This window comes from Rhea americana, unplaced genomic scaffold (genome assembly GCF_003343005.1).
Source record: "Rhea americana isolate MKP2758 unplaced genomic scaffold, rheAme1 scaffold_124, whole genome shotgun sequence".
NCBI classification, from domain to species: domain Eukaryota; kingdom Metazoa; phylum Chordata; class Aves; order Rheiformes; family Rheidae; genus Rhea; species Rhea americana.
The window spans coordinates 2,591,760-2,605,372 of record NW_028185306.1 but is presented as its reverse complement, the minus strand read 5'-3'; the positions used below and the strand labels follow the sequence as shown (position 1 = coordinate 2,605,372).

At 39.2% G+C, this 13,613-nt stretch overlaps 1 protein-coding gene across 1 annotated transcript in view; it reads left to right on the top strand.

Moving 5' to 3' along the window:
• Nucleotides 1-11,796, top strand: part of LOC146600280 (unconventional myosin-X-like) — a 104,765-nt gene extending 92,969 nt beyond the window's left edge. Inside the window, exons 36-41 of the mRNA XM_085325904.1 lie at nucleotides 861-1,068; nucleotides 3,223-3,359; nucleotides 5,108-5,231; nucleotides 6,842-7,291; nucleotides 7,962-8,153; nucleotides 9,527-11,796. Of these exons, the coding sequence (XP_085182030.1) occupies nucleotides 861-1,068; nucleotides 3,223-3,359; nucleotides 5,108-5,231; nucleotides 6,842-7,291; nucleotides 7,962-8,153; nucleotides 9,527-9,640 (1,225 nt within the window). The 3' untranslated portion in view covers nucleotides 9,641-11,796. The remainder of the gene's footprint in view (nucleotides 1-860; nucleotides 1,069-3,222; nucleotides 3,360-5,107; nucleotides 5,232-6,841; nucleotides 7,292-7,961; nucleotides 8,154-9,526) is intronic.
• Nucleotides 11,797-13,613: the final 1,817 nt, after the last annotated feature.

The window sequence follows — 13,613 nt, the reverse complement described above, 5'->3', positions numbered from 1 at the left end:
AGCATTAGATATATTGTAAATCCAATTTGCTGTGTTTTAATTTGTTTAACTAAGCATACATTGCTTGAAATTTACATGCTATATTCTGCTTTAACCTCCAGTTTTCATTAACTAAATTGTTTATATTTCCTCCTCGATTTATGTTCAGCATCTAATGCAACTTGCCAAAACAGTTTGCATTGAGGCTGAGCCTTGCAGCTTCACCCCATGGATGAGTGGTGAGAAAGGCCAACAAAGTCTATTTGAATGCTTCTAAACTAGGAGAGAAYGAGGTGAAATTCATGCAAACACTCCAAATAGCTGAACTTTCAGAATCCTAGGCCTGGTTCTAAAAGATGATGAATATTACTCTACGTTACCATTTTATGTTTTTATCACCGGAGTTGCATGTAATGTTATATTTAAAATTCCTGGCCTTGGAAGAAAGAGACCATGTAAAGGAACAACTTTCTACTCGCACAATTCTGAAAAATACTGTAAACGAGGCTCAAGTCCCAGCTAGTTAAAAAACAAACAACAGTAAATGGAAAAAAAATACCTTTGAGTTCTTACTTTTTCATCTCAATTCTGTAAACTGGGATAGTGAATCCTGCTATCTTCTGCAGGGAGTAAACTCCTTAAAGTTTGAACTGCTTATTTCATATGCTATTGAGAAATGCCACCAATGTGACAAAATTTTGATTGACTAGTAAAGGCAGGTTGTATGGTTTATATTTAGGAAACAAGTGGACTCATTCTTCCTGTGATTCTCCTTGATATCACTGCCTTCCCTGAATGGCTACAGTAGTCCAAGCTATATGGTAATCTGCTTGGTTTCTGGCTCACTGTGTAATGACTTCTTTGCTTCTCTTTACTATTAGGGTAAAAGACCTCTTTCCAAGCTCAGAAATAGACAGATATGCACAATTCATCAGTGATTCCCTGAAAAGAACAAAGACCAGGGAGTTTGTGCCATCCCAGGAGGAAATACAGGCTCTCCTTACCCGTGAAGAAATGACCACAACAGTGTACTGTCATGGCGGTGGCTCCTGTAAAATCACCATCAATTCTCACACAAGCGCTGGGGAGGTAATGTATTAGTAGCATTAACCAGATATCAGGACACCTGTGTCTAGATACCAGTCATGTTGAGGGGAGTTTTTTCCCATTCAGCTACAGTTTTTCAGGATTTTTTTTTCAGTTACTATTTTCTTTGCTATGTATGCAAAGTCCATAGGGAAAGATCAGCTTATTATGCAAGTTCAGAACTATACAAGGTATAACCCTCAGTTGAGAGTTGTCACTTAAMAATTGTGTTGCAAAATCTAAACTTGGTTTATTATACTTCTGCGTTGTGCCCACTGGAATTTTACTAAAGCTGAAGACTTGCTAAACAAAGCATTCTCAGCAAGTTGAAATTCCACTTCATAATAAAATCCTTTTGGATGGGGTATGTTACCRATAATTTGATCAAAATAACTTGAGCCAATGGTCTTCTACAGTGCATTAGGAAGAGTGTTGTCAGCAGGTCAAGGCAGGTGATCCTGCCCCTCTATTCAGCCCTGGTGAAGCCTCATCTTGAGTACTGTGTCCAGTTCTGGGCTCCCCAGTACAAGAGAGACATGGAGCTACTGCAGAGAGTCCAGCATAGGGCTATGAGGATGATCAGAGGGCTGGAGCACCTGCCCTATGAGGAATGGCTGCGAGAGCTGGGCCTCTTCAGCCTGGCGAGGAGAAGCCTGAGGGGGGATCTTATCAATGTGTACAAGTACCTGAAGGGAGGGTGTCAAGGGGACGGGGACAAACTCTTTTCAGTTGTCCCATGTGACAGGACAAGAGGCAGTGGGCAGAAATCAAACCGCAGGAAGTTCCGCCTGAACGTGAGGGGGAATTTCTTCCCTGTGAGAGTGACACAGCACTGGCACAGGTTGCCCAGAGAGGCTGTGGAGTCTCCTTCTCTGGAGATCTTCAAGGCCCGCCTGGATGCAACCCTGTCTAACATGCTCTAGGTGCCCCTGCTGAGCAGGGAGGTTGGACTAGATGATCTGCAGAGGTCCCTTCCAACCTTACTGATTCTATGATTAGGAGGTCAGACTCAAGATCCTAGTGTTACAGCAGGCATGTCTTTGGTTCTGCAGAGGTCAAAATAGCTGTAAAGAGTGGAAACGTTACTAAAGGAACTGAGAACATCATCATGCTACCTAAATCCATGATATTCCTGCATCTTGTACAGATTTCTAATCCATCTCCTAAAGAAAAATGGAGGTTGAAAGGATTCAGAGAAGGGTAGCAAGAATGAGCAAAAATACATAATGATTTCCTTACAGGAAATGGTCTATTAGAGCTGGGATTCTTTATTCTGAAGGAGAGACAAATGAGGGAAAAATATGATGCAAGTCTGTGAAATCATGAGCATCTTGAAGAGGTATGGAGTTTGTTGGCTCATTCAAAATGAGAATTAGAAGGACTCAGTAAAGTTAGTGGGAAGTGGCAGATATAAAAGAAACAAAAGAGGGTGATTTTGCTCAAGAAGATACAACAGCTGTGTCATATATGTGTATGTGTACATATGTGTGTATATATACATTATGCATATATATATATATTTTATATGTTGTGTGTGTATAAATGTATATGTATATATAATAGATTGTGCTCCACAGAAGGAGATGTGAAGAGTATGTTGTATATCCTGAAGGATATACAGCGGATATATATATCTTTAAAATATGTTGTATATCCTAATGGCTTACACCGGTTCAAGGAGAATCTGGTCACGTTTATGGAAAAGAAATTTACATGGAGTTTCTAACAACTGTAGATAAACCAGATAAACCATTTCTGTCTCAGAAAGTGCCTAAACTGCAAATTACTGGAAGCTGGGAGAGTGTTCAGGCAAAGTATTGCTCTATATTCTTTCCTGGGCATCAGATTTAATCAATGTCAAAGTGAAATCCAGGGCTTAAGTAGACCTACGGTTTGCTATGGAATGGTTGCTCCTATGGTCTGTATCAAGCTAAATTCGCTTCTATCATCCCATCCTACTCTCAGCGATGTATCCCCATTCTGTTCTTGTCTGCTGGTGCCAGCATTCATCCATCTGCACAAGCAGTGATTCCACTAGTTCACAAACAAAAAATACTTGTTTCTCTTCTTTTTTTTTTTTTGGCCAATAAGCTCACTTCTGAAAGTGTGTTATACCTACTCTGTGATCTCTCTCTCCACATCTCTCTGATTTTGCAGGTCGTTGAAAAGCTGATCCGAGGTTTAGCAATGGAGGACAGCCGTAATATGTTTGCTCTCTTTGAACATAATCAGCAAGTGGATCGTGCTGTTGAGAGTCGGGTTATTGTGGCTGATATCTTGGCCAAGTTTGAGAGGTAATGTTCTATGTTTCTATGTTTCATAGAATCCTTTCTGTAATTCCTAGCTGGACATAGCCCTGGGTTATGTGAAGGTACAGTCAAGTAGTTTTTTCCAAAGCAGCTGAAGTGATTGAAGAGTTCGCTTTAGTGAGACTTTCCCTTTGGTAAGGTTCAAATGCTGTTACTCACTGTGCGTCRCGGCTAAGAATCAGGAATTAATACATTAATGCTCTTACTCTGCCACAGTGGAAAGAAAAAAGATTTAGTTTATACCATTTCAAACCATTAATTTACATACTACTGGAATAGACAAGTACTACTTATAGAATCAATTACCTGGTTTTCAGATTAGCAAATAACAGCTGAATACTTTGGTTGACTAAAGGGCTGCAAGGCCTTAACCTATAGCACTTTTAGAATTGTTATTTATTTTTGTAGTGACGATACTCTTACTTGTCCCCTATAAGTCTATAACACTGCTACCCATGTCCAATTCAGTGATAGATGTGTTCCTTATTAGGATTCTTAGGACAAAATTAGTAGTATGTTCAGTAGTATTGGTAGTATGTTTATCAAGAAGTAATGGTTTACTAATAGAGCTCAGAGAAAGGCCAATTAAGTCACGTTGCTGTCTTGATCATCCTTTCTCTGTGAAAGGAGAATACTGCCTCCTGGCACGTTTGCCATGGCAGGAGTGGTAGGACAAATGAGTTATTCTATAATGACTGTGCATTTAGAAGCACCAAGAGGTATGTGCAGCTCAGACAGCTGATAAAATTGAGCACCATCAAACTGAAATGTTTTCTTGCATAATAACTTTTGTCATTGTGATGGATGTAGTGGGTTAATAATACAGACAAATACTATCTGTAAAGCTCCCTGACCATGATAGTGGAAGAGCATAAAAGCATTAAGGTATATGGTTGCTACTTGTCAGATTTTTGGAATGATACACTTGTAACCATCAGAAATTGCTTTGATGTGTCTAGACATTTCTGAGTTGCAAACAGTGGCTGCACTTGCACTGCATGTGAATGTATGCCCTTCTTAAGGACTGTCTCGGGGATGTAAGATTCAGTGCCTCTTACTTTAAAGCTACTAGTTGCATCTTCTTGTTGCTCATTGCATGTGAAAATTAATCTGTTTGGATAAATGATTCAGGTGACTCAGCCCCTGATAACCTCTGATAATGATCTTGTCAATTTATATTACAAGAGCTGTATCAGAAGACAGAGAAATAATCTAAGTGGGAATATAAAAGTTTGAATTTCCTATTGTGGACTGTGATTTTGTGGCCAGATATACAAACACAGCAGTAGTTCGTGGAGGAAGCTGGCAATGCCACTATCTATTTTATAACTGTTCTGAAGACAAAAATAAGATTGTTCCAAATGCTGGAAAGACCTGACACTTTTCACAGTCATAACATTACATGGAAACAGTATTTTGAGAGTGAAGAATGCTTTGTGTCCTGCCCCCCCAACTCCTGCATTTATCTGAAACCCTTGGTCTAAAGGTATGATTAAGTTTTTCTCATCCGAAGTTTGTGTCCCTCTGAACCAAAATTTCATATGGCTGAGGCGGGGGAAAAAAGCAGTTACCATAAAAGTCTGCTGTACTGAGATTGTCATGGTAAATCAGGCAGTTCAATGCTCTCTTTTCAGAATTCTAGGGGTACCTTTATATTGTGCAGTTGCACTGTAGACATCTTAGTACCAGGATTACTGGTTTCTTCAGCTCTCATTCTCTTTGTTGTTTTACAGACTTGCTGGCTCTGAGGAGGAAGAGGAGGAAGGACAATGGCAGCTATATTTTAAACTTTATTGCTTCTTGGATGTTGAGAATGTTCCCAAAGATGGAGTGGAGTTTGCTTTCATGTTTGAGCAGGTAGGCTGGCCATGGGAGAATGATCTAGTTTCCAAGGTGGCATGAAGCACACAAAAGCATACAGAAAAGTAGCTTACCTTTGTATTAGAACTGAGAATGCGGCTTTGAATAGAAGATTTTATTGTCTTGGATTGCTGCCGGGAATCTAGTAGGCAGAGATACTATGAAGTTTTCTAAGGAATGAGGGTATTAGAACAAAAGCAAGAAAAATGAACTAAGGCTTTCAAAAACTGAAAGCTCCAAAATAATCCTTTTAAAATTCCTCTTTAATTTAAAAAGATATAGAAATTTGGATTCTAGAAGATCTCGCAAAGTAGAAATTCACAGAACACAGGTGTAAAGATAACTTGAAAATCTGGATATAAACATAACGGCTTAGAAGAGCACATCTTTAGGATATTACAGGACTTGACTAAAAAAAATCATTTTAGGCAATGTCTTCTGATTAATGGGGAAGCACTGAAGAGTACTATAGGAGAAGAGAATGTAGTTGACCACGTTTGTCTACAAAGTATTTTTTTAAGTTACTATACACTGCAGCAAAATAATACTGATTAGATCAGAGATTGCATTGATATGAAATAACCCTGCAATTAGGGATCCAGAACTAAACTGATTAGAGCATCTTTAGCCTCAGTTGTGTGATTCAACTCATCTTGGTTACTTCTCATGAACCATTTGATCTTGCCTCAGAAAATTAATTAATATCTGTTAAAAGAAGTGTCATGAAGACTGAAATTGGTTGAAAATGAAAATGATGGCTTGTATGTCACACAGAAGATTGCTCCCCAAGAAGGCCTTATTGAAATGAAGATTAAGTAATTTTAACTATACAATGTCTAGGAAACAGTCAAGAACTGCGTCTCACAGCAGTCAATGAAAACTTAGTAGTACCAAACTCCCTATTGACTGGACTTTCAGTCTAGACAGCTTTCACTGGTAGAGGGTGGTGGAACAAAAATAATAAGAGAGTAGGTGTCATCCAGAGGTTAGTTTCACTTTCTTCTTTTAAAAGTGTGTGATGGATGTAGTTTAAAAAAAAAAAGAAAAGAAAAAGAAAAAAGAAAGAAAGAACTTTCACAGAAAAAAAAAAACAAGTGAAGGGAAACAAGAAGACTGAAACCCTAGATTAAAGGGAAGGAAGTGGGAGGCTCCGGTGTGGAAGAGACTCAGATTAAGAGCCTTAAGTTTATGGCAGTTAACTCTATCTGGTATTGTATATAACCTCCACATAGGAGCTGCAGCTGGAATAGCACAAAGGAAATTGCCTCAATTCTCCTTTTTCCTATCTGCTACACATCTAGCAAGTTCTTCTTGTAAGACTTTAAGGACAAGGGCTCCTCAGAAAACTCTTTCCTGCCCTGGAGAAAAAGGTGTCTCCAGTCTGCTGGGGGCCAATCTGCCAATTGCAAAATTTTCATATTATCATTCATTCTCATTGCTTTTGTCCTGTTTATTATAATGTCTGCTCTGACCTACTGAATTATGTCCCCTGCTGAGACTGGCTTTGTACTAGGGCAAATACCAGTAATTTATATGTGGAGATTCAGGTGTGAATAAAGCCGATTTTTAATTTCTAATGGGTCTGGGGATTTTCTCTTTACCTGTAGGCTCACGAAAGCCTCATAGATGGTCATTTTCCTGCACCAGAGGACACTCTGCAGCGCCTAGCAGCTCTACGGCTGCAGTACCTTCATGGAGATTATTCTAAAATAAGTTGGACCCTTGATGGCGTGTACCCAGTTAACAGACTAAAATCCAAAATACTGCACTCAACAAAGAGCAGTGGCACTTCCAGTCACGCTCTGGAGAGGAGACGGACCAGCTTCCTTGAAGGGACATTAAAACGGAGCTTCAAGACAGGCTCTGTAAAGAAGCAGAAGGTAGAAGAGGAGCAGATGATGGAGATGTGGGTAAAGGAAGAGCTTTCAGCTGCTCGGGCAAGCATAGCACAGAAATGGACCAAGCTGCAGGGACTCTCTCAGCATCAGGCCATGGTGAAATATATGTCCATTGTAAAGGAGTGGCCAGGTTATGGGTCAACCCTCTTTGATGTCGAGGTGAGAGATGTGTAAACTTATGTAACTACTGTCAAGAAGAACAGACTAAGTGTATTTTATTGCTCAACAGCAGAAGGGGATTTCAGGAATAGGCTGCATTTTGCCTTTGTAAGCTGAGAGTAAGCATAGAGTACTGCATACCTAGTGAGATGTGGAGCAGACAGTACTGAGCAAGCAACCTCGTGTGTCCTGGTGAATGGAGGGACACAACAAATTCCTTCCCTCATTAGAAAAACAGTAAAACTAGGAGAACTTGTGAGCTTACAAATGTCATAGTGTGGTGGCTGATGAAAGTAAATGCTCTATTGTCCTTACTGGCAAAAATTGCAGCTCCATTCTGCAGCAGTACAACAAATGTGAACTAAGCAAACAACATGAAATTTTAGATCTCATGAGAAGTGCTAGATATTACAGTTATCTATAATTCACCTAGTATTTATCTCTCCCAGCAGAGGAGATGAAATGAGAGTTCTTGATATAAAGGCATGTGACTTCTAAATCTTTGCAGTAGGAGTGTCTACAAGATTCCTTCAGCAGACATCTCTATTTCTATTGGGGTGGAGAGCTGAAATGGCCTACAGAAACGACAAATGAAGGGCTTTTCCTTAAATCAAAGATGGCTTGATCCTCCACTGCATTAATGCAAAATTTCATGTCTCTGTTTTTGCAGTGCAAGGAGGGTGGATTTCCAAATGATCTTTGGCTTGGAGTAAGCACAGAAAATGTGTCTGTCTACAAACGAGGAGATCCTAAACCTCTAGAAACTTTCCAGTATGAGCATATTGTTTTCTTTGGAGCACCACAACCTAACACCTTCAAAATTACAGTGGATGAGAGAGAAATGTTCTTTGAAACATCCCAGGTATGTGTTCTATGTGTCGTTGTACTGATACTACAGTAAAGTTCTAATTTTGAGCAGTACACAAGTTTATATGTGAGAGCTTACTGAACACACTGGACAGCCAAAGAATAAGATGAAGGGAAGTTAAACTTAAAGGGCCRTGATAGCTGTTCTCAAGTACAGGGATAAACAGGAAATAAATGATGCTGGTTAGAAAATGGAGGTTGAATAGTCTCCCTGGGCACTTATTATTTTTTTTTTAAGACCATAGCTTTAATTAGTACACTAAGCATGTTATTTATTAATGTGGAATTAGAAATTTAAGTGCTCATGAGTGGGCTGTTTTTCACTCCCTTCCAGTATATGAATAGGGAGTTCATGAATTCAGAAAAAAAGGGGGGGGGAGTTAGTAGCATTAAACTTGCCTTCCCCTTGAGCTACGAACCTTCTAAGTTACTACAACAGAACACAAACTAGTCAAGCAAAAAGATGCTGCCTTAAGACAACAGTTCCCTTCCAACAGAATCTCAGTCTTAACTCTATTGCTTTAATTCTCTGTCCTGAATGCATCTTGGTGATTTAGGTCTTTTGGTGCATAGTGTGCAAAACAAAGAGCATGTTACAGTAGTCCACAGAAAAGTATAAGCATTTCAAAACCAGATGCAAATGTGATAATGAATTTTGCTGTTTAACTACATATGAGGATAAAGCTGCTTCCTTCTGTTAGTCTGCCACTGGGTAGATTTTATTCGAAGTCTTCCCACTCTTGTGTTGGGAAAGAATGGGAACAGTCATTCCCAGTACATCATTTCCAGGTCACCCAGGATTTTACAGAAATCTGCCATATTCCTCTGTCCCCTTTTTTTTCAGACAAAAATCACATTCTTTTTAAAGCTTCTTTGTATAGAGGCCATAACAAAGCTGTTACTACCCTTGGTTTCATTTTCTGTATCTTTCCTAGTTTTTATACATCCTATTTGAGATGGGTAAAGGAGGGAATTGGATTTTGCTTTGTTTTACACTAAGGAGGGCATTTTTTTTGTCTTCCTCTTTGTTCCTGTTTTAAGACATTCTGATCTCTGTTAATCTCTTAATTTGAGATTTTCATGGAGATATTTATTGAAATGTCAATAATGTTTTTCAAAATGTCCCTATTTCTTAAAATATACTTTAAGGATCTTTACTGCTCTGTTCAGTTTGTGTATAGCTGTACTATAATGACCCAGTTCTTTCTTGCCTTCCTTACTGTCATGTTCACATTTAGTATTACATTCAAAATTTACTGTGCTATTACTTTGGATATGGAGAATCTTTTTTTCTGTAAAACTCCTTATGCATCTCAACAGAAAATACTTTTTTAGTGTGCTTACTCTGTTATTGTGTTCTCTGTCCAGGTGGGTGAGATAATAAAGATCATGAAAGCATACATCAACATGATTGTGAAGAAACGCTGCAGTGTCAAATCAGCCACCAGTCTGGACAGTCATGCTAGCATCTGGACTAGATGATATGAATGAACTGCTATGTGAGAGAGGCAGTTGTTTCATGATTGGAATTTGCAACTTGCCAGCAAAAGTGTAGCAAAGATGTTTCTCTGAAACTCCACTTGACTGACTACTGTATTTAAAAACTGAAATGGCATCTACCGTACCATAGGATTTGCACCTCTGCCCAAGACATTAAGCAGTAACAACTGTTGTTAAATATTAACTGCCTAAAACTTGTTTTCCCTTGCTTATTTGATGAACAGTGTACGTTAATGAAGCAAAGTCAGAAGCATCTTCCTTCTCCTGCTTATCCTCTTCTGCTGCTTTCACAATTATTTGTCATACTGGCAGAACAATTCATAAGAATCACTTCTGCACTAGAGGTGGCAGACTTAAACTTCGTTATGAATTTCCAACATGCAAACATCTAGGGTCATGGGATCACAGTATGGTATGCTAAGAGAATATTTGTTTTTATTTATTTTGCAGGCAACTCTAAAATATATTTCACTCTGGGGTTTTCTGTTCAGGATATAGTAATGATCTGATCTGGTCTTAAAAGAAAACACCTCTGTATGAGCAAAGCCAAACAGTCAAAAGTTACAGAACAGGCCCTATGTGAGAGAATTAAAAAAAACAAATAAAGAAAAAACTGGGGTGATTCTTTACCTTCCCGGTACTTGACTATAAAAAGTGGTGCTTTATATACAAGTACTAAATATTCAACATGTAAGAAAATCTTGGGGACTAGCACCACTAAAATTTATCATCAGATGCTGTGCCAGGTACATGCCAAGCAGCAACTGTTGCATAAAAATTAATGACTGTCTTTTCCCTATACAGCGAAGGAGGTGAGAATGACGTAGTTGTATTTCAAGCAGAGCTGCTGTGCACAAACTCCAAACTTTAAATGCAGGCTAGATGTTTTTACAGTGAGCAGCCTTCATTAAGTTCCTTCTTYCTCTATACGTGGTTTTATGATGTCTGGGATCCCTGAACGTAAGTTTTAAATTAAGTGGGTTCTACTGAGTGAATAGATGCCTAGATAAACTTTTATAGGCAATTATTCCTCTGTACTACTACAGATTGGAGACACCAATCCCTTCATCCTCCACCAAATACTAATTGGAACTGCTCTTATCACTGAATCTCCGAATTCCCTCCCAGTCTCCTCTAGGTCTCTGATCAGCAGCAAACTTGAAAGCAATATTCCATTGCCAAAATGACTGCTTTTTGGAGGGTTTTATAGYTATTTGCAATAGGAAGAGGTAATTTTTTTTCTTCACAGATGAAAGATGAGTCATCTTCAGTCACTTGGCTTCAGAAACTTAGTTCCATTATTTAAAACAATACTTAGTATCATTAGTCACATCATAAAGAATTGGTGAGCAAAAATCTTGTAGCTAGACAGTCATCTTCTATGACTCCTCTCTAGTCTTGAGATCCTTGCAAAGGTCCGTTCAGTTTCTTAATCTGAGGAGCTGTAATGGAGGCCTGGTTGCACCTTTGTTTAAAGTCAGATGTTTCCCTTTTTGAAGAAGTTGCAGCTAAGGCCTATTAGCCCAGCTACCAAAACAAAAACTAGGAGTCAATAAGCAATAGGTCCAGTTCAAATTTGTCTTCCCATTGCACTCACACTGGGTTTTTTTTGAGTTGATGATACAGGGGGAAAAAAAGCAGCATACACAAATCTGTGCTTTTCTCTCACTTCCACTATACTGCAGCACATGCAAAGTCTCTGTCCACTTGTCACGCAGTCCAGCCTAAGAGGATATCCACTATTTGCATCATGCTTTTGATTGCAGTTTTGCCTTAAATAAGGATCTTACAAACATCCCATTTTTGTCACTTGAAGTAAAAAGATCACCAGGTCACAAGTGAGAATGAATAGGACTGCAGAGGTAGCATGCAAAGTAACACTTTGTATTGGTCCATACACTGACTAGATCTTTTATGTGTAAGAATAGCCTTGATTATCCCTGCCCTAACTCTGCACTATTTCTGTGTTCTGGCTCTTGGGTCGCTGCAGGCAGCTTGAACCCACTTGGGAATGTAACTCCCAGTACTGTTTGTTGTATTTTTTCTCATTTCTATTACAGAATTCCTTCTGCTGTCTTTTTTAATTTGTAACTGGCTTTACAAGATGAAAGTTTAATAAATTATTGGATTGCACAGGCTGTATTCACTCTCAGACATTATGTACCAGTGTTCAGATGTTTATTCAGAGATCTAACACTCAAGTTTTACCTAATATAGAGATCAATGGCATGAAGAGACAACAGCCCTTCCTGTGAGAATCAAATTTTGCCATTGTGGCAAACTGTGGAAAAGAGTTTGCACCTACAACAGAGAACGTCTGTTTCCACATTCTGCTACTCACTCTCAGTTTGAGAATTTCATAGAATGGTAAAGTTGGAAGGGACCTCTGGAGGTCATCTAGTCCAAGCCTCAGCATAGCCCATACAGGGATTGAACCCACGACCTTAGCCATAGCAGCACCACACTCTAACCAGCTGAGCTAAACCTGCCCCACAAAAAGTTTGGAATCATGGAACAGTAAGCTTGGAAGGGACCTCTGGAGATCATCCCTCAGCATAGCCCATTCAGAGACTGAACCCGCAACCTTAGCATTAGCAGCACCACGCTCTAACCAACTGAGCTAAATTCGTCAAATAAAGTTGCACCTTTGGTCAGTGGGAAAATACCCCTACACAATCAGGGGACTGGGTCTGAGAGGATTACTGTGGGAAAGCAGAGCAAGGATTTAACCACCGCTGAAGTCTCTGTCTGCAGGATCAGCTCCAGTTCTACTAGTCAGCACCTCTAAAATCTAAAATCATGAAGAACTTATTCCAGTTAAAGTAAACTGATAACAGCACTTATATTAAAATTTTATGTCTCAGGGATGGTGCTCCCCACAAGCATGTTTCACTAAAGAGAGAAACCTGGGTAAAGAGCAGCTGAACAGCCTACAACAAAAACAGGCTATCTTCTAAAAGACACCCTTACCTGAATCCATATACAGGCATGGAAACCAAGCATAGATAGATAATCTCCATTAACATGCCCTCACCTATACCTTGGTCAATCAAGACCAAGAGCCGTGGGACCCTGGAGATAGGTCTATGCAATTTAAAACTACTCACAGATTTACAGTTGTTCTCATCAACTGTGTAATTTTTCCAGTTCTTTATTTGAAGCTGGAACTGCTTCTGCTTATGCCAGCAATTGCTTTTCTTTTCCCAGCTGTTACATTCCTGTGTCTTTCCAAAGACTCTGCATCTATCCTTCCTTTCTGCTTAGGAAGCTTTAAGTTGCACACAGACAGCTACCCCTTGTTTGTATGGCAGAGGGAGTATTAAAACCTACACTAATAATGTTTATTTTTCTTCATGCCAACTGCAGGCTGCTTGGCTTACAATTCTCTCTTGGATATAAGCCTTATGATGAATTAGCTATCAATGACATCACTGTCTACCATTGAGTATTCCCCTCACCCATCGTCTGCTAGGCTGCAACTGGTAGTGAAGCTCAGGCCTTTTTTCCTGGTAGCAAACAGAGGCTAACCTGTGTCACCACTGATGAAGGCAGGAGAGCTCTAGCTGATATCTCTTCTTGCATACAACTGCTAATTTCAAACTTTACTTGCCTCATCTAATACATCACTATCATGACTATACACACGCATCAGTGCAGTTCGAGCATAAATATGACAAGATGCACTAATTCATTTTTGACTCCGGTTGCTGTGAATAACCGCCCAAAGTCAGTATCTGATTATTCTATTCTCCTACTTTTCAGTCCATTCTAACACCATCTTTATCACATTTTAAGTGTTACATACAGTAATTAAGTCYCTTCTGGCCTCTACCTTAGTATTGTTCTAATAGTTAGTTCAGTTTGTATGTTTTAACCTTTCTCTTATAAAAAAAACCCTCTGACAAATGGGAATTAGTTAGGCTTTGGTATAGGTTATAATTTAGAGTCTGCAACA